General features: G+C 40.0%; 1 protein-coding gene across 6 annotated transcripts in view; it reads right to left on the bottom strand.

The window, feature by feature from the left end:
* The window catches only part of LOC144930964 (uncharacterized), a 323,387-nt gene extending 302,081 nt beyond the window's left edge, over positions 1–21,306 (bottom strand). For 5 of the 6 annotated variants that reach the window (XR_013636475.1, XR_013636474.1, XM_078854778.1 and 2 more), the window contains exon 1: positions 13,618–13,677. Coding sequence is in view for 3 of the 6 variants with exons in the window: in XM_078854778.1 (XP_078710904.1) it covers positions 13,618–13,649 (32 nt within the window). In the remaining 3 variants the exon portion in view is untranslated. Of the gene's footprint in view, positions 1–13,617; positions 13,678–20,946 lie in introns of those variants that run through there. The other variant, XR_013636476.1, reaches the window with a different exon arrangement.
* Positions 21,307–21,661: the final 355 nt, after the last annotated feature.

The following is a 21,661-nucleotide window of genomic DNA, read 5'->3' on the forward strand; positions in this document are numbered from 1 at the left end:
TTTAGCCATTCCTAATGCACCTATTACTGTAATATCTTGCAGCCATTCATTTTTTAAACCCAAAACACTAAAACAAAAATATTTTATGCAGAACAAACCCAGGAAAAGTAACCAAACATTACAGTGAACCTGCAATTTGAACAAATCAAGTTTTCAAGTGCTCCTCTGCTAGACATTACAAACAGTACATGTTGGGTGAGCAGTGTGCCAAACTATCCAGGGGAAAATGACAGCTTTGTAAGGCCAGAAAGAAAACAAACCATTTCACAACAGGAAGATGCTCAAGGGCTGAGGAAACTGCCTATCTTCCATGTAGTGTAACTTTTTACAGAGGGTCTGGTCCTCTCCTCATTTTTGCAGAGGGCCTGATACTCTAAGTTCTGAAGTTAGTTTCACTCTTGACACTAGTAACTAGAGCTTAGTGAACAACAGATTTTTCAGTTTGCTAGCAATTTTGAAAAGTTGGAAATCATTGTTTTGGGTTGAAGTAAACATTTAGTTCAACCCAAAACAAAATGTTTTGTTTTGGTTTAGAGCATATGTCAAGGTTCCTTCCCCACTCTGAACTCTAGGGTACAGATGTGGGGACCTGCATGAAAAAACCTCCTAAGCTTACTTTTACCAGCTTAGGTTGAAACTTCCCCAAGGTAAAATTATTTTACCCTTGGATTTCCACTGCCACCACCAAACTTTATCTGGGTTTACTGGGAAATGTCGTTTGGACACATCTTTCCCCCCAAAATCCTCCCAACCCTTGCACCCCACTTCCTGGGGAAGGTTTTGTAAAAATCCTCACCAATTTGCATAGGTGACCACAGACCCAAACCCTTGGATCTTAGAACAATGAAAAAGCATTCAGTTTTCTTACAAGAAGACTTTTAATAGAAGTAAAGGAATCACCTCTGTAAAATCAGGATGGTAGATACCTTACAGGGTAATTAGATTCAAAACATAGAGAATCCCTCTAGGCAAAACCTTAAGTTACAAAAAAGACACAGACAGGAATATTCATTCTATTCAGCACAGCTATTTTCTCAGCCATTTAAAGAAATCATAATCTAACACATACCTAGCTAGATTACTTACTAAATTCTAAGACTCCATTCCTGTTCTGTCCCCGGCCAAAGCATCATACAGACAGACACAGTCCCTTTGTTTTTATCCCTCCTCCCAGCTTTTGAAAGTATCTTGTCTCCTCATTGGTCATTTTGGTCAGGTGCCACCGAGGTTACCTTTAGCTTCTTAACCCTTTATAGGAAAGAGGATTTTTCCTCTGGCCAGGAGGGATTTTAAAGGGGTTTACCCTTCCCTTTATATTTATGACAGCATGTTTAAGCTTTTTCCAATTTTAAAAAATAAAATTAAAGGAAACATTGAAATGAAAACCCACTCAACACCAAAAAATCAAAACATTTTATTTAAAAAATGTTGAAACAAAACATCTCAATTTTAGGGGATTTTCTTAAAAATGAACACTTGAGAGAAACTGACACCAATGAGCAAAACACTTCTGTGTCACCGAATCCACATTTTTCACTGAAAAAACGTTTAGTGAAAACTTTCACCCAGCTCCACCAGTAACTCTGCCATGCAATTCAATTGGAGGGAACTGGGGAAAGAGAGATCCCAGGACTAGCCTTTCTTCCAAGATATACCTAAACTGCAATCCAGAGGTGTGATTACAGCATATGTAGAGTTCACAGTCAGGAAGTGGTCTCCTACCCACTGAAGAGGGGCGATTGGTAGCTCCCACCTATGATAACCACTAAATGTGGTTCCCCACTGATGATGTAAGGGGCTCCTCAGCTGAAAGGGATTCCTCCCTCCTCCCCCACATTCAGCATGTAAAGGGGAATTTTTAGCTTGACGGAGCCCCTCTTTTCTCTCTGAGTTCAGTTCATCCTAGGAAGCAAGTCTCAAGTTTGTAAAGTACCACTCCGTTCATTACAAATTGAGAACTATGTTAAGTAGAAATAATGGGGGCCTTAATTACGCCATCAAAAAAACATTCCAGGAAAGGCTCATTCGTATAGAATTAAGGTACAACAAAGAAATCAAATAGATAGGTAGTCCATTTTGAACATAATGTGAGTATCCAAAGGTTAGAGCAGGAACTGGGAGTCAGGACTCCTGCATTCTATTCCAGGTTCTGCACAATTGATTCCGTGACCTTGGGCAAGTCCCTTCACTTCTAAGTGTGTCGGTTTATTCATCAGCAAATGGAACATTATAATACCCGTCTACCACCGTGGTGACTAGAACTTTCAGGAATTCATTAGTAGCTGCAAAACGAATCATGCAGCTGCTGATGAAAAAAAATATCAGTGTTAATCAAAGTGCTGTAAAATGATATGGTTTCAACTCCTCCCACACCTAGAGATTGATAGATTCATACAGTCTAGGTCCAGAAAGGACCATTGTGATTATTTAGTCTGACCTCCTGAATAACACATGCCATAGAACTTCCTCAAAACAATCCCTAGAGCATATATTTTAGAAAAACCTCCAATCTTGATTTTAAAATTGTCAGATATAGAGAATCTACCACAACACTTGGTAAATTATTCCAATGATTAATAACTCTTACTGTTAAAAATTTACATCTTATTTCCAATCGGACTTTGTCTAGCTTCATCTTCCAGGAACTGGATCATGTTATACCTTTCCCTACCAGATTGAAGAGCTCATTATTAAATATTTGTTCCCCATGTAGATGCTATAATAGACTGTAATCAAGTCACCCCTTAACTTTCTTTTTGTTAAGCAAAACAGATTGAATTCTGAGTTTATCAAGATAAGGCATGCTTTCTGATCCTTTAATCATTCTTGCGGCTCCTTCTCTGAACCCTCTCCAATTTATCAAAATGCTTCTTGAATGGTGGGCACCAAAACTGGACACAGTATTCCAGCAGTAGTTGCACTAGTGCCAAATACAGAGATAAAAATCACCTCTCAATCCCTACTCAAGATTCCCCTGTTTGTGCAACCCAGAATTGCTTTAGCTTTTTTGACGGTAGTGTCATATACTGAGAGCTCATGTTCAGCTGATTATCCAACACAATCCCAAAATCATTTTCAGAGAATTGCTTCCCAGGATAGAGTCCCCCTTCCTGTAAGTATGGCCTACATTCTTTGTTCATAGATTTACAGAAGTCTGTACATTATTACTTTTATCAACTAAACTTGTCTTCTCCTCAGAAATATCAGGTTTGTTTGACAGGATCTGTTCTTCATCAATCCATGTTGATTTGCTTTAATTACATTACCCTCCTTTAGCTTTTTATTAATTGAGTCCCATATCAACCACTCAGTTATCTTGCCTGTGATTGATGTCAGGCTGACAAGCCTATAATTACCTGGCTTATTCTATTTATCCTTTTTAAAGAGGGGCACATCATTAGCTTTCTTCCAGTCTTTTGGAAATTCCCCAGTTCTCCAAAACTTATTAAAAATTACCATTAATTCAGGGAGTCCAGGGAGCTCCTCCGCTAGCTCTTTTAAAACTCTTGGATGCAAGTTATCTGGCTTTGTTGATTCATAAATGTCTAACTTTAGTAGCATCTCTTTAACATGCTCCAGAGATACTAGTGGAATGCAAAGAGTGTTATCATCACCATATGATGAGATAATATAATCTGTTCTCCCCAAAAATACAGAACAGAAAGATTTATGGACACTGCTGCCTTTTCTGCATTATTATTGATAACTCTACCATTTCCATCTGGTAATTGACCAATACCTTTGTCAAGAGTCTTTTTGTTCCTATTATATTTTTAAAACTCCTTTTTATTGCCTTAATTCTGCTGGCCACAGAGTTCTCCTTGTGTTCCGTGGCTTCCCTTATCAATTTTCTAAAATTCTTAACTTCCAATTTGCATTCATTACTATCAACTTCCCCGTACTTCCATGTGTTGTACATTATTTTTTACAGCTGCTTTCACTTCCCCTCTAAACCATGTCCTTTTATCAATCACTAGAGCCCTCTTCCTCGATTGTGGCTTTTAGGGCATCTTGGAAGGTGTTATGAAATTATTCACATTTTTCTGATTAAATTCTTCCTTCCAACTGATTTGGCTCATAATTGTTTTCAGCTTTGTGCCCTAGTAAAGCGCACGTGTGTGAGTGTGTGTGTGTGTGTGTTATTGATCTGGATTTATTCTGCTTGCACTATGAACTATTAGAGCCTATCTTTTTCTTTCGTACCTGTACATTAACAGATTCAGGGAATGATTGCAGCACACATTCCGTAAAGGTGGGTAAATCGTGGCAAACAAGTGTGACAAAGAACTATGAACTTAGACTGGTGCGTGCAAATGTAAGTAAAGATATTTGAATATCTATACAGCAAGTTTAAATCTGATTAAACTAAAAGTTTGGAGGAAACCACTGTGCAGCAAACAGCTCTAAAAAAAAAAAGGAAAAAGGTTAAATTTCTACTTTTGGTACCCTCCACTTCCAATAGAGTCTGGAGAATTAGATAGACTGAACAAAAGCTGTTTTCCCAGAACAAATGTGGGTAAAGCATGGCACAGGAAACTGTATATTCCAAAAAGAAAATATGTTTTCTTGAACCTCTGAGGCCTGCCAACTCCCAGCTGCTGCCTCCCTCCTCAGCCAAATCCCAATATCAGTTCTCTGATGCTTTTCTGATCCCAGCTGCCATCTACCTTCCCTGCCAAATCCAAATCTTGGAGACCTCCCCACTCCCAGTTCCCATTTTTCTCTCTGGATAGACTATAGTCTGAGTCTCCATGGTCCAGCTGCCATTTTCCCATCATCAAACGAACAATACAGACTAAATAGCCTCTAACTAATTTGTCCATTCTAAGCGGCTTCTCTTCTACCTAATTTAGGGAGTCCACCTAAAGAACATGTTCTACAGCATTAGACACTCCAATTACATTATTTTCCTCAGGTTCATTAAAACACACACACACACATTAGGCCAGATTCACCAGTACATTCTCTGACTGTTTTGCACCACTCAGGTAACACTTAGCAGCCATAAATGCTGTTAAGGTGGGTTTGTGGCTGCTTTGTATTGCCTGAGGCATGAGCGCACCAGTGAAGCCCAGTGATCCCAGCCACCATGTACATCAGCAGATATTTTAATGGTGGTTCATCTGTTTACTGATTGGCTTGTTACTGACAGTTTTCTGCTGTCTTTCTTTAGTTTCATTAATCACATGAGGAGCAACTAATCTAGGGAGTGGTAAAAATCAGCTGGCAGTAGTAGAGGGAAGATTCTCTAATTATAGGTCCAGCAGAATGATACACACTGCAATATTGCCAGCACTAAACACTGATTAATTATGAGTCAAGCTCTAAAAAAAATCATGATTTTTTAAAACAAAATACATTGTGGATTCTTTTAATTTACAGTCTTCTTATTGAGCCTTTAGGTTACACTCAGGTCACATTTACAAACTTTTCTCTGCAAGCATGAGGGCTAGAAAAAAAATAGTAAGATTCTCACTAAATCACATGTCCTCCAGAGGTTCAGGCTTTACGTAACATAGCAAATATCACAAGACTCATGATAAAACTGTCAGCTGGCCACACTGCCTCTAGAAACCTTGCAGTTAATTAAAGATGTTGTCATTAAAGAGCCAAGGAATTATTAGTGTTGTTTACATGCTGAGTTCACTCCCCAAGACTGCATGCTTGGGAACAGTGTTGATAAGGGAAGACACATAAAGATCCCCTTCACGAAATGAAACACTTCCCAAAAGAGGTAAACTGCTGTATACTTTAACTATTAAAGATTTCGGGAAATATCTAGTACTGGAGATAAATGACAAAGGAAATACAAAACCAAAAGGCACATCAGGGCTCCCAGGTTGTATTTTTCTTCCAAATTATATTTATATTCTACACATTTCTAATGTGTCCATCACAAGAATATGTAAGCACCAGTAGATGTTTACGCTCCCAACATAACTATGGCAATACATAAAACAATAACTACGCCATGAATTCCAGCAGCAGGTTTTGATAATGGATACACCTATCTCAAACAACTACTGTATATCAGGTGTGAAATTCAATTTCTTATGAACAAATATACAATAAGAAATGTACATTTTACCACGTTATCTACTGATATGTTAACATGCAAAAGGTCGAAGCTTAAATGTTGTTTTTCATGGTGGTGACACCCTTACTTATTTAATACCCAACAAGACATTCGCAGTTGTATGAATGAGATAAACAGATGAAATGTCTAATGACTAATGGAAATTTCCAGCAGCCACTACTAACAAAAGTAAACGTGATAGAAGGATCCCATAGGTTTCTCTGAGCATTTACAGAATCAAGAAGAAGAAGGAGATTAGAATATTCCCAATTTAGGTATTTTTCTATCACAAACTAACTTTAAAAAGATGTTTCCTGAGCAAACTATGGTTCCTCCGTTATTATAAATGTTTTCACAGATGATTATCCATGCACCTATATTAAAAAAGTCATCTAACCAAGAGTCTAGCTCACTTTCTTTGTGAAAGAAGCAGACAGAAGTGGTGTAACAAATATAAATGTGACAAGTCACAATTCCCTGGAATGAAAAAAGCATTTTTCCTCCATTTCAGATCTCGATTAAATAAATCCATTGTAATAAGTAGCAGCTTTTTTCTTAAAAAGAAAAACAAGGAAGTTATTCTGATTACAGTGAAAACACCAAACCACATATTTTATGTATTTTTATGATAGGAACTATTATATTTATTATAGCAACTATTAAACACAAAATGACTGAAAAATACTTAACCTGTTTTTGTGAACATTTTAGAGATTATCAGTGTATGAGTTCCATTACATGTCAATACTACTAGATTTTACCACATTCTCAGCAGTTAATTGCTTCAGTGCTGGTCCTTCACTCCAGCATCTATGCCACTACAAAATTCCACTGATGTTCCAAAGTTCCACTGAAATCATAATGGAACTTCAATGACACATCTGATACATTGGACGGACAGCATGAGGGAGTATTGCCTCAACTGCCCAGAAAAAGTTAACATTTACCAACTTGCCTATATTTCAATATGAGGCTTCATAATAATAAATTTGCATTTTATTTAGATTCACTAATTTCCAAGATATGAGCATACAGCTGTCAATGCATGCAATTACTGCCCATAGAGATAAAATGAATACCAAAATATGGATCCAAAGCTGTATATATATAAACCACTATTAGAGCACTCAGTAGGGCTGCCTAGCTTTTCAAACATGTGGGTGCACTTTCCATAGAAGGACCATGACTTCATTTACACTCCTTAAATATGCTAAGTCTATACCACCCAGTTCCGCCCCAATAAATCAATAGTAATCTTATTCATTATTGAAAATATCATCTTGTTGATGAAATAGTAAAATCTCTCTCCTCATCCAGACCCTTAGAGATCAATGTCTAGATTATACATAATGGGTGAGATTAGATGCCTTCTGAGAGACACACGACAGAACTTTCAGCCTAGGGTGAGGATGAGCTAAAATGGCTTTAAGGCACCTTTTTGCCCTCATGATCCTGGGTTGTTCCGGGGCTGGAGAGGCTCTCAGAGTAACTTAGACAGCCCTGAGTGTTCGTCTAAGTTATAACAGGCTCCCTGGATTGCTCTGTGGGCCACAGTGCTGCCCAGAGTCTCTGCAGCACCGCAGTATGCTGTAGCCCTGTCCCCAGCATGTGCCCTATACTTCGGTTTGCAAGGGAATCATCAGGAGGCAGTCTTACAACTGTCTTCCACAGTGCCTCCACCAGGGAAATGCTCCCCCAACCAAATATGGGGCTTTTAGAGTCCCTTTACACTGCTTTGGCCCTTTTTATTTGGTGCATAGTGGGTAGAGGGAAGGTGAGGACCTCACTCAATAATTCCTGCTGTTGCAAAGAATATTTTCCACTGACATCTTCTAAATTAGGCATATTTAATCCAGACCCAAATATTCTAAGGTGGGGATGAAATAAGTATGACCACTAATATATTTAGTCACTGGACTTTGGATATCTTCCCTCCTCAGGGCACTCGTGTGGTCATTCATCTTCACGTTATGGGAGGTTAAGATGCCATTGTCCACATGTACTTTCACTATGATCATAATATAATGTACGAAACTGATTTCACATGAAATACCATATGTCTTTATTGCAGACTTTTTTTCTGTCAGTGGGTATGAGCAGTGTTTCCCTCCAATCAATTTAATGTAATAGCCACAGGCAACAGCCACCCATTTGGTTTACCGACAACTCGGGTGTCCTGTATATCCCAACTTAAGTTAAGATTTTACCAAACCAAAACCTATCAGTCAGGATTTCTTTCTGCAAAACCAGCTACAAACACCACCACATTTTACTCAACTATAACATTAAAATAATAATAATAATAAAATTCAGCTGCATCTTTACATTTTAGCCAAATTTAAAGACGTAAAATTGATTCCAGTCTTGCCCCCCCACATATGACTTGGAGATGTATGGTTAAATATCTAAATCAAGGATCGATAACAAAATTGAACATACATAATGTTAAACAGTTCCACTCTCCTTTAGAGACTATCTGTGATGGGGTGTCCACCCCACACAGGATGGGAAAGGGCCAAGGTGGCCAGGTAGACCTATTAACTCCATAGGCTTTACCTGGAGGAAGAGCCAGGGAGCAGGGAATTGATTGCAAGCAGGTTCAGCTGTTCAGGAATAGGTGGGGCCTATAAAGCCAGGAACCTGGCAGCAGAGCTGGGCTGGTGCTGGGAAAGGGCAGTCACTCCCTGGGAAGAGGAAGAGGGAGGAGAGTTTGGAGCTGGTACTCCCAGGGAAAGGGGGGAACCAGGAGTGGTAGGAAGCAGTCCAGGGAAGGAGCAGTGAGGGCTGGGAGAGTAAAGCCCAGGACTGCTGGGTTGAAGGTCTCTGGACTGGAACCCAGGTTCCCTTACCAGCCACTGAGGGACTGGCACATGTGGCTGTGAATGGAAAGACTACTTAGAGCTGCTGAAGGAAAGATTTTGATATACCCCAGAAAGGGGGAATGCTGAGTGACCTGATTGGAGGGCTGAGGACACAGCGATTCCTGGAATATGAGAGGGGCTGCAGACCAGAGAGAGAGAGAGAAGCGGAGGATAGCATGCAACCATAGGAATGGGCATCGATCTGATGAGCTAATTCCCAGAGCAGCTAGGAGGAGGCGCCACACTAAAGGTAAATATTATCCCTTTTTCCACTGAGGAAAAATATGAAAGAATAATAACCATCAAAGAAATTTGCTAATGTTCATATTTAAAGTATTCCTTTTTAGTGTTTTTAAAAATGTTTAAAAAGAGTCTAAATTTTTAAACTAAGGTATGTAGTTTTGCCAGCCTCAAGAGATCTAAAAGATTTTGTTCTCCTCTGCAGGAGCTCTGACTGCCACACCTATCCATCCCCTGGCCAATAATGTTTACCCCAAAGCAATTCTGTAACCTTAGTCCCTGTATCAGTTCTGCCCCCTCCAGTTCAACCCCTCAAACCTCTATTTCTGCTCCTCCTGCAGTTCACCCACTTTTCCCAAGCCTGGAAGGGTGGCAGCAGACGCTTCTCCTGCTTCCAGGCTGGGGGAGGAGTGGCTCCCGGGGCTCTTCATCCACTCCCCTTTCCCAGGGCCAGTGCTGCAGGGAAGGAGTGGATGTTGGGGAGTAGAGGCACCATTCGTTACTCACAGAAGCAAAAGGGAGGAGGGAGCAGAGCTGCCTGAGTGTCTGAGCTCTTTAGCTCCCTTTTCCCTGCTGCAAGCATGGCTTTGATTTGCTGCCAGTGGAGGAAAAAGGAGTGAGACCTCTTCCTGCAGCAGCAGCTCTGGTTGCTCTGCCCCAAGAGGCAGGCAGTGGGGTAAGCCAGGCAGGCAATTACAACAGAGCTTTTTCCTCCAGGTAGGGCTCAAATTCACCAGAGGGCTGGAACTTCTTGCATCATCATGAGACTGGCTCCAGTCCCAGCCAAAATCTCATCACTGGCAAAGGAAATCAGGAGACTTGGAAACAAAGACTGGTAAAGTTAGGCTCTTAAATCCCTATCTAGGTACCTAAACAAGACCCTGATCCTGTACCCAAGTAAGCACAGGTCTAACTTGATACAGGTGAGTTGTTTCATTGACTTCAATGGGACTACTCAGTGTGTGAAGGTAAATACATGGTTAACTATTTGCAAGACCAAGTGCTAAAAGCAGCCTGATTTTCGGAGGTGCTGAGCATCTACCAATACCACTGAAACCAAGGAATGATTTACTTACCATGCACACACATCCCATCATCTGTGACATTAGGTGGGAAGCTGATCTGATGCTGTTGCTTGAAGCTGAGTCAGTGCCTCCCCTCCTGGCAACAAACTCTATGTACTCAGAGTGGGGCATGACTTTGGAGGGAAAGGAGAAAAGCAGAGGAGCTGGCTGCAGTAGCACTCACCCTGTCTTAATGCCAGCAGCACGTAGTGAAGGGAGGCCACAGGTGCAGTAGCAGGGAACCGAGACTCCAGAGTCAGAAGACTTTTGATAGGTTGAGATGCCTAAGCACAAGGAAGTGTTTCCTATAGTAAACAGGACCCTCTGGATTACTAGGCTGTCCATATGCTTCTCAGCTGGTTAGCAACACTATACAGCTAAGATGTGCACAAGTAGTATGTCTACATTGCAATAAAACACTGTGGCTGGCTCATGTCAACTGATCTGGGCCTTGGGCTGTGGGACTATAAAATTAAGTGTAGATGTTCAGGCCCAGGCTAGAGCCTGAATGGCTACACTGCCATTTTATAGCCCCACAGGCCAAGTCCTCGTCAGCTGACATGAGCCAGCTGCTCGTGTTTGATTGCAGTGAAGGCATGCATAGAACCTCAGTTATGAACACCTCGGGAATGGAGATTGTTCATAATTCTGAAATGCTTGTAACTCTGAACAAAATGTTATGGTTGTTCTTTCAAAAGTTTATAAATGAACATTGACTTAATACAGCTTTGAAACTTACTAGGCAGAAGAAAAATGTTGCTTTCCTTTTATTTTATTTTTTTTTAGTAGTTTACGTTTAACACAGTACTGTACTGTATTTGCTGCTCCCTGTTTGTGTACTTCTGGTTCCAAATGAGGTGTGTGGTTAACGGCTTAGTTCATAAATCTGAGGTTCTACTGTACTCTAAGGGGCCAATCCATGTACTGACACCAAAGACATCCATTGACTTTGACGGGTGAAGATCAGGCTTTAATGGCCTATTAATGCATATGTAGTTTCAGCTTATTGTATTTTAAATGCATATTATGTAGCTGCATTAAGTATTAAACTTAATTATATATTTAAAAAACAGTATGTGATGTATAAAGTACAGGAAAGTTTAATGGTATCAAAACATGGTGCTTATGCAGGAAAATAATGCAATTTTTTTTGGTCCCTTGCTTCTGAGCAGACTGGAAGTGGGAGAGCTGCAAAGCGAGCATGCTCAGCTCTGTGGAATGAAAAACTTTGTGTTGCTCTCTAGCAACCCATCTGGGCAAAGGCAGGTTGTCAATGTCACTGGCAAACTAACCAGAAGTATTTAAGACATAAAGAAGGGTCTTGATGAAGGAGAGCAGAGTATGTACAGAAGGAACTTTTAGTTCAGAGCCCTCCCTGTTCCCCACAAAAAAAGGTATTTAGAAATATACTAAAAAATAGTTACAGACAGGCTCTAGAATTGTGTCACGTTAACAGAATCCTGTTTCTCTTTCTGCGTTACCATCTGTTATGTGAGGGATGGAGGACTGCCTGGAGAAAAACTATAATTCTAGATGCCATGAAGAGGGAGAGAGACTGGCACTCTGAACCTATATGCATTCTAGAAGTTGTAGAAATGGAGCTTAGTTCTTTGGTGGCCAGACAATCTGGTCAGACAGGTGGGTCCAGACTTTCTAAAGAGCTCAGAACCAGATTTCCAGGGACTCGGCAACCATAACTAGGGACAGATTTTCACAGGAGCTCATCTCCTATTTAGAAACCTAAATAAGAACCAAATTTTTCAAAAGTGCTGAGCACCTACCAGCTCCCATTGTGACTCTCTTTTGCTCAGATTTTAAGAGTTTAATACCCAAAATGTGAAGCACTTCTGAAATCTGGCCATTTATTTTGGTGTCTAAATGGGAGCTGATCTCTTATGAAAACTTGACCCCAATTGAGAGTGCTGCTCTCTTGTGAAAACTCTGACTAAATGAATAGCTAAGAAGGACATCATGAGAATTTAATCCACTTTTCCATCTTGCACATAGAAAATATTTTTGGTTTGGCTATTCTGTCACATTTTGTGCTACTAACACACTAGTTTAAAATCTATTCAGCAGTCTCTGCTGAGTTGTTTTTTTTTTTTCTTTCTTTCTTTCTGTGCTGGTGCCCATAGCAACCTATAGTGTGATGAGCTGTGAAGCTTCTGCAAAAGTTGCTACAGGGCAAACAGTACAATCTGCTGTTTCAGAGTAATAAACTAGATCAAAGTGCATGATTCACCCTAGTTGCTTGTAACTTTTCTGCTATAGCTGTGTCCGTCTTCCTAGAGTTACTAGTAAATGAACTTTAGTTTCCAAAACTAGACACATATCTACTTAGAAAAATATAAAGTAGGATATTCACCAGTAGTACATTTGTAAATAGCCTGTCAGAGACAACTGACACTCAAATGTCACAGGCTTCCAATTTCTTTATTTGGTAAATAAACCACCCTTTAGCCCAGGTCACACTGTGGCAAGTTAACAATTTAGAGAATGGTCTCAATTCACTTCCACTGAAATCCAGTGGTATTTGTCAGTGACTTCAAGTAATGCAGGATTAGAGCAATTATTTTACTTGATAGCTAACCCCTTATATGTTAGAAAGTTATGCCAATTTAATTGTGAAATATAATGTCTATATAGGTGTGAAGTAGTCATCTTTCATCTGAGGATTACACAGAACTTGATAAACATTACTTAAGTCTCAAAACAGCCTTTTGAAACAGGTAAGCATAAAATATTACTCACTTTACCAAGAAAGCTGAAACCCAGAGAGGTTAATGGGACTTGGCCAATGTCATATTCAGTACATCTCCAGACAAGGCTAAAAGGCATATATTAAAAAAAACTAGTAACATTTAAGACCACCTTTTATCCTAGTTAACATATGTTTATGCAGAGTGTGGCAGAGCAAGGAATAGAACTCGGTTCTGACTAGGTCTCCTGTTCTAAAGTTTCTACATGAAAGTTTTTTTTCTTTTACCTTAATATCTGACTTCCTATCGCATTACATCTACAAATCTCAAACTGTAGTTATGCATCTTTCACAAGCTCAATAGCAACTGTAAATATTTAACACAGAGCAGAAAGATTTAAGAGGATCTGAACTTAATAGGCAAAATGCTAGCCAAATCAAAACAAAATTAGAGACGTGACTCTCTCACCAGTGCTAAACATGTCATTCTTGTTTCTTTATATACACCAAAAAGAAAAGGAGGACTTGTGGCACCTTAGACCAACAAATTTATTGGCGCATAAGCTTTGCTCAAATAAATTTGTTGGTCTCTAAGGTGCCACAAGTCCTCCTTTTCTTTTTATGGATACAGACTAACACGGCTGCTACTCTGAAACCTATATATACCAAGTAACTCACCTACTTTTTATTTCAAGAACTTGCTCAAGCATTTGGTCCTTTGTCTCTTTTTAGCATACTTGCCTGCCTCTCTCTCACTCCTTCTCTGAAATAAAGAAAAAAGCTTTATTAAATATGGCAATTAAAATATCTATGTGAAACTCTAAACAAAGAGGTCATTTAATTCAGCCAACAATGGGAGCCTAAAGTGAAGTTTCTAAATCCATATTCAGACACCTGAATGAGTGGCATAATTTTTAGAAGTGTCAAGAATCCAGCAGCTGCAATCAACTTAAATGTGAGCTGCTGCATGCTCAGCACTTTTGAAAATCAGGTCACTTATTTAGGCATGGACATAAGGAGTTAGGAGCATGATTTTAGACCAACTCATGGCCTATAGACACAGTCTTTTGAAAACCTATAGAAATCTCGCTGGTGGCTAATACCTAATTCAGACTGATGGAAATGTGACAGAAGAATTCCCCGCATTCAACCCTCTGTTCCTTCTGCCACCTAATGAATACAGCTCACTGAGTGGTAGGATTGTAGCATCACAATGGGCAAAGGGATGCAGGGGTGTAAGGGAGACAGACAGGTAAGCAAGGTTATGTAGATATGGTAACAGAGAAACTCTTCTCCTTTTCAGTGGCCAGATCTGGAGCATGAACACAGATAGGAGAAGAGAGAACGCCATTCCTGTTGCATCATTCCCTGAATCCCTGGAAACCTGTCTGCAAGTGTTTTCCAGGGTAGGAAGAGGACCGGCGAAGGGAATGGCCCCTTTCCATGGCATTGTTCGCCCAGTTGACCCCATTGGAAAAACAAAAACAATAAAAAATACAGACAGGTTTCAAAGTAGCAGCCATGTTAGTCTATATCCACAAAAAGAAAAGGAGTACTTGTGGCACCTTAGAGATTAACAAATTTATTTGAGCATAAGCTTTACAAAAGCTCATACTCAAATAAATTTGTTAGTCTCTATTGCATTATTCTTTTTTTATTAAAAAGAATTGTTAAGTGAGTTAGCATTACCCTAGTCACTCTCCTCCTCCACTCTGATGCCCTCAAATAATGAAGCACCAGGACTCAGGAAACTTGGGTTCTATTCCTAGCTTGGCCACTAATCTAGTGGATAACCTTGGGCAAGTCATTTCACCTCCCTGTGCCTCAGTTTCCCCACCTGTAAAATAGGGATTATGATATTGACCTTTGTAAAGCACTTTCAGATCTGCTGATGGAAGAGCTGGACATTATTATTTATTATTATTGTATACATTTTACAGATGAATAAATAGACACACAGGTGACCTGAGTTGCCCAAGATTATATAGAGGACCTGTAAGAGTCAGAAACACAACGTAGGAGTCCTAATTCATAGTCCTCTAGTGGAAACACATTCCCATCTACTGCATATTTAAGTACAGACTCATCATATTAGCAATAATAATCATGCTTAGCATTTATGGAGGACTTTCCTGATCAGATGTAAATGGGTGTAAAATACTACTAAACCCAAATGGTAATGATTTACACCCACTTTGCCCTGGTGTAAATCACTGCACTGATGCAAGAAGATGGAAGATTTGTCATCTAATTGTTAACTACATATGGATTAATCAGATAAGGTTGGTATGCTACTTTAACCATCAGCCCCTGGGATTTTACACTGAATGGTGGAAATATTGAAGATGTGAGTGCCACTGAGTGTGAGGGATTAGTAATTTATAATAGACACAAGACAAAAATAGATTAAATATTTTCAGAGGGTGCTGAGTCAAGCTGTGAACATAGCATGTATCCTTGAAGGTAATTTTGGCAGCAAAGTCGAGCTTGGCTTTAAAAAATGTTGATGTTTCAAAGTTCTTTTGCTATTGGATGGTGCTGGTCTTTGGAGTTAATCAACAGCTTGCATTACCATGTCTCTTCTCCCCAGCACTCACTGCCAACAGGACTGGGACAAAGCAAACCCAAGTGGAAATGAATTGGAAAAGAGTGATTTCCTCACTACCACTTCTCTGAAGTGTTCTGGCAGTAATTGTGGAAGGATTCAAGTTTTATGGATATGTTATCTAGGGTATATAACTTTAAAAGATATGAACTGGAATGTTTTCATACAAATCAGAAGAAACATGGCACTTTTCCCTCTGTTCTTCACACTAGTCAGTTATTCTCAATATTTGTTTGTTTTACCACAGATCAGGTGACTGGGCCCTTCCACATGCCCAGAGCGGACTTTTCTTGGGGTTGTCTCCTATCAGTGACTGACAGGAATTGTCTCCCTCAAGATATCGGGCCTGTTCTCCAGCAGATGTTTCCTGCTCATTCTCTGAGCTTCTTGCCTGACTCCAGTGTTCCCAACTCTCTCAATTTTGTTGAGTCTCATGATTTTGATGTTTTTCTTAAAGCCCTGTCCCCTAAAATCATGTGATTCTGTGAGAATCTGGTAAGTAAAAAGTAAGTTTCTAGCCCTCTTAGATACAGAGAACTTGAAAACATGATGCCAGACACTTATGACACCAACAGATATAAAAAGAAACCCTTATTTATTTTTAAATCATGATTTTTCTAAGCCCATCTAATAACTTCTGGTGCCTGACTTATGATTTTTGAACACTTGGGGTTGGCAATGTGTCACACCCTACATCCCAGATGCTACAGTTCTCCTATTATACCTGTCTTAACCTGCTCTACCTCTCAGTAGCAGCAGCTCTCCTGCTCCTGGCGCCACCTCTTTGGTGCATGACCCTTTAACAGCAGTATGTGTCGATCTTTACCTGACTCACCTTAAAACTACCTCAGTTGCCACACAGACCCCTCTATACAGCGCACTCTCTCTCTGATATTCAAGTATGCAAGTGTTACTGAAAGAAAAAATATACACACCCTTTCACAAAGCTTTTACTGGGTTCTCTTCCTCACTAGTTACCTCAGACACAATAATATTAAAAAAAGGAATCCCTATCTGCACTTTTCTATCTCATGTTCCAAATAACAAGTCTCTTCCTACCTTACCATCACAGATATATTAAATATATATCACTATGAAGGTTTTGGTTTTTTTAATTTCTCAAACTAGTGTCAGACTGGAAGCATTGTCCTACCATGCCCTAAGAATGATAGGAGGTGATGAATGTGGTTTAATTAGGCCACAGCATTATTTCTTAAAATATCTCGGATTACCCAGCGATAAATTGGACCGTGCAGGTCTTCATCATTTCCTTAGCCACTTCCACATAATCTCCAACCTGGTCCTAGCTATCCCGCTGCTGGAATCCTGCCACTTTCCCCGCCTATGAGGATTAAGGGGGCTATAAAAGAAGGAAGGGTGGCTGGCTCCCTGCTGTTCCAGATGTGGAAGCCCCAAACCACCTTTCCTCAGCTCCATTAAGGGATGTTTTCTGCTAAATCCCCTTGGAATACATTGTATCTGATAATTATAACCCTTCCATACTAAGTGCCTGCACTGCACAGCTGCCAGAGGTTTTACATGCTGAGTTGAAACTTTATAACCCAACGCCTCTGCTCCACCCCATTGGGTCCCAAACCTGCTGTGTCTTCTGTGACAGAGATGACAATATCCTGGATGAACCTTATGGAAGTAAGAAACATTACTGACTTAAGTTCAATGCCTTTTGGATCCATTTATTAAAAATGCAATTGTTTGTGTAATTGAGATTGTATGTAATTTAGGACATGCCAATGTAATTTCTCTAGTTATCAGTTTTCTCAACCCCTGGAGAGGTGTGCATATACTAGTTCAAACTGGATTCTCCAGGGACAAATGGGGGGGAGGGGTTGATAAATAGCCTGGTTTTAAACAGGTACGGGGCTTTTTTCCGGATTCAGCAAATGGACAGGACTTCTGATCCATGGATGACCCCAGTCCTTAGCAAAGGGTTGGAAGGACTGGGCCTACTGAGGCCCCCAGAGAGTGAGTGTGTGTTCGCAGAGAAGCTGTGCCCAACTTGAAACCACAAGGAAACCCCTTGGGTGGAGTTGTGAAGGACTGCTCCCAACCAGAGCCATCGTTAGGGTTGGGATGGTCTCTGGTAAGCTTATTAGATTCTTTTCTTGGTTTTAATGTGTTTTCTCTCTAATGCTTTTTACCTTAAGAGTAACAGTAGGCTTGCATAGGAAGTGCTGTGGGGTAACTTAAAACTGTTGGCAATTACATGGCGTACCATCTCTGAGGGGAGAAGCAAGGAGGCCTGGTTAGGCAGACTGTCTTGGGCTGGAAAAAATCACAGAAGGGTCAGGGAATGATGCAGCCTGGAGATAACCTGATCAGGAGGTAGTGAGATGCAGGTCTCCACCCAAGAGAGGTGACAGTCAGGGGAGCCAGAAGTCTGTAAATAGGTGCCCTCTTGCTGAACCAGTAAGGGGAAATACTGGTGCATTTGCCCCGAACTGAGACAGCTGCTTCATAGTGGGGCAAAAAACCCCACCCCGCCTCAGCCCCTCTAGCAGTGACAGGAAAATTCCTTCCCAGTCCCCAAAGAAAAACAGGTGACTGGCATAATGGCCACAGCAGGCCAGGAAGGAATCCAGCCCTCTTTCAGCTTTCATAGGGGAGTGGGTATTGCCACCTGATCTAAGTGAGAAAGGCAGCTTCTGTGATCACATGGAGTATAAATATTACCCACCACACACTTCCGGTCAGCTGAAAGAGCAGTGACCCCCTCTCTGATCTGGTCCAGCTACTTCCTGCTCCCACCCACTCCATCTGGGTAAAATTTTCTCCTCTCTGCTAGCAGTTTCACAGGGAACCCATAAAGGAGCAACAACCCCTTTTCAGCCAGCCAGCCGGACAAGGACCCACTACATACAGTTGAGATGAGCACATTTTATCCTGTGTCCATGGAGTCATTCTCTTCTAACTACAGACACCACTATTAAATATATACAATAGTGTTGTGTACGGTACTGTACTCCATAATACAGTGTAATCTAACAATAGATTGTTTTGGTCAGTGGGAACTCAACCACACTGTCTCCTTATCACCTGAGTCACTGCCACAAATTTCCAAGAACAGCAAAAATAATGAGCCCTTTGCACTTCTATGGTGCCTTTCATCAAAAGACATTGAAATATTTTATAAACACTAATTATGGAATGTGAGAAAGTATCCCTTTTTCACAGATGGGGAAATGGCAGCACAGAAAAGTTAGGTGACTTGCCCAAGGTCACACAAGAATTTTTTGGCAGAGATAGAAATGGAACCCGCAATTCCCTACTCTGTCCTATTTTTTAACCACCAAAAGCACGGTATTCTCTAGAGGACCTGAAAAGCTTTCAGGGGGCTTTTAATGTAAAGAAAACATTTCAAAACATGTTTCTCCCCCATCTTCCCACAGCCAAGAAAAAAATAATCTATTTAGGCTAACTGAGATGGTAAGCATTTGGAAGGGTTTTTTAGGATCTCAAATCTACATTCCTTTCCCCCATTCATTTAAAAAATATATACTTAAATTCACTGTTTAAGGGCCTAACCTATGCTTGCTCTTTCAGGCAGTTCTGAGACTTTGGCCTAAGTCCCAAGCTAAAATAGATAGGAATCCAATCAACTATAAGAACATGAGGCATGGCATCTGTGCCGAACGTTACCTTACATTTCAGAAGCTCTTTCCCATACTTGGCTGGAGCCATTTACATTTCTTAGAAGAAATCCACCAGTTTTTGTTTTTTTGTTTTACACTATCAAGTCTGATGGGCAGATGGGAGACCTTTAGGTTGGCAGACAAGAATGAGCATAACAGGTGAACGACAGTGAACTTGTCTACTTGGAAGGGCTTGCTCTCCAGAGTTTGCATCTTTGGCAAACACTTTTGACTCAGACCTGAAACACCATCTTTAAGAACAGGCATCCTCCAAAATATTATTTTCTTTCCCAAATGATTTTATTAATTTAAAAAAGAAAATGCTACAAATAAGAAACACTGTTGTCCTTTATGTAAATATTTCAACTAACTTCTTTACATTATTCAATAAGATTATCCTGCTAAAGGATTGTTTTCCCTTTAACCCAACATAAATAATTTATAGTTCCAAGACTTCTCCAGTACTTTCCAAATTTAGCAATTTACTCTCTGAAAACAAAGCCCATAAATTTTAAAAAAGGGTTATGCTGAATCCCATTTTGTATAATTGTACTTTCATTACCATGGAAAAGGAGTTAGGTTTGTTTTTCAAATAGCAGGCATTTTAAATGAACATCACACACAGAGTAACTTTGAAATGCACGGATGATATACTAGGCTATATTTTATCAACTCAGCAATTTTTGTAAACATATTTCTAATGTTACTCTCATCTTGTAATGTTACATACAGTTGCCTTGTTAATAAAACTGTTTTTATTCAGACTAACTCAATGACTGAAATAACCTTGTGACTTAGATTATGTTTATTACCATTACATTGGATAATTTTGTTAGTTCATATTTGAAACAACATTTCCTAAAGAATCCTATAGCACTCAAGATAAAAACAAAAACAAGCAATCCCACAAAACCTTGTCTTGAATACAATTTTGGAACTTATATAAAATTAAAATATCTCAGATCTCGCTAAGATTTTCAGAAACATGTTCACAAATAAAAATCCTTCATAAGTCAGAACCGCTGAATGCTGCCACAAGATAAAATTACATGTATCACAACAAAGGAATGCAAAAAGCTGTAATAAAGCTCAAGACAGTGAAGTAAATATGGACAAAAGAAAAGTGGATCCCCCAAAAATATGACTGTCAGAAGAACAAAGCACACACAACAAAGAGCGTGCAAACCCTGGATACAAAATACATATATTTAAAAAAAGATGAGGACATATGGTTTTCTATTTTAGCTTGAAAAATAAGGGGGCACAGCAATGAGTCTTGCTGGCAGGCAGATAACTTACAGGCCCTGACCCTTCGACTCACCAGGAATTCAAACACAAAGCTCTTTTCATAGTGACCGTGCCATACATTCTCAAGATAAGGCGGCAAAATAAGGAGTAGTGGAGAAAAGCCACAAAGCTCACACTACATGAACTGTTGATATAGATTGTTGTTCCCTATATGTTTGCTTCAAACCTGATGCTGCTTACACACAGCTATTTTCACCAAATCTGAAGCTACAGCAATGTGATTTAGAAAAGGGACACACCTCCTGAAAAAGACAAACACATGTACAAGCAGCAAGGGAAGTACTACCCCCTACCCAATTTTGTACAGTTCAGAATTAACATACACCACAGGACAAATAATCTGCAAAACAGTGAGTTTCCAAAAAGGGTCGCTTTGTTAAAACAGAAGGGTTTGTAAAAACAACAATAGGTACATTTAAAACAATGTTTTAAATCTGGACTCACCATGAGAAAGCAACAGTTGCCTGAAGTTAGTGTGTTATTTTCTGCCCTGTTCCATTTCACATTTTGCCTACAGTTGTCCAACACTCAGCAGCTCAGAGCTGCCACACAGAGCCCCCTTCAGTGAGCTGGCTTATTAGCCTGTCAATTTGAGTCCCAGCTTCTGTATTATGCAGCTCTGCACTTTGCTGAAGTTCTAATATAATTTCCATACGCTTCCTCCCTGCCTGAAGTAGGCAGTTTGTTCTCTCTGTTTAATAAATACTCAGATCACTTTTCTGGTACTCACAGGGATAAAGCTTTAAGTTGTTAGTCTTCTAGTTAAGGAGTTCTCACTAAGTAGTGGGTGGAGAAAACTAAGCTCAGTACAAGGAAACTCTGCGCATAATCACAACTTGAAGAAACTTCCTCCCTTTCTTCTCTCCCCCCCCCCACCCCTCCCGCAAGGCTAAGCTGCCAGTGCCTCCTTCACAGAATTTAGGAATGTAAAGGGAGGACTCAAAGAGGCCCAGTCAGACAAGCCTTTCTCAATCAATTAGCTTGCAGCCATTACTTGTGACCTTAGGTCACGCAACATAAGTGTGTGGGGTGTGCCGTTAGGGGTACCAAAGCTGCTTATTACAACTTTCATAACCAAACATATTTTTAAAAAATCAAATAAACCCTGTGAAAGTGGGAAAATATTTTCCAGTACTACATATGTGCAGGAAGAACACCA

This window comes from Lepidochelys kempii, chromosome 1 (assembly GCF_965140285.1).
Source record: "Lepidochelys kempii isolate rLepKem1 chromosome 1, rLepKem1.hap1, whole genome shotgun sequence".
NCBI classification, from domain to species: Eukaryota; Metazoa; Chordata; order Testudines; family Cheloniidae; genus Lepidochelys; species Lepidochelys kempii.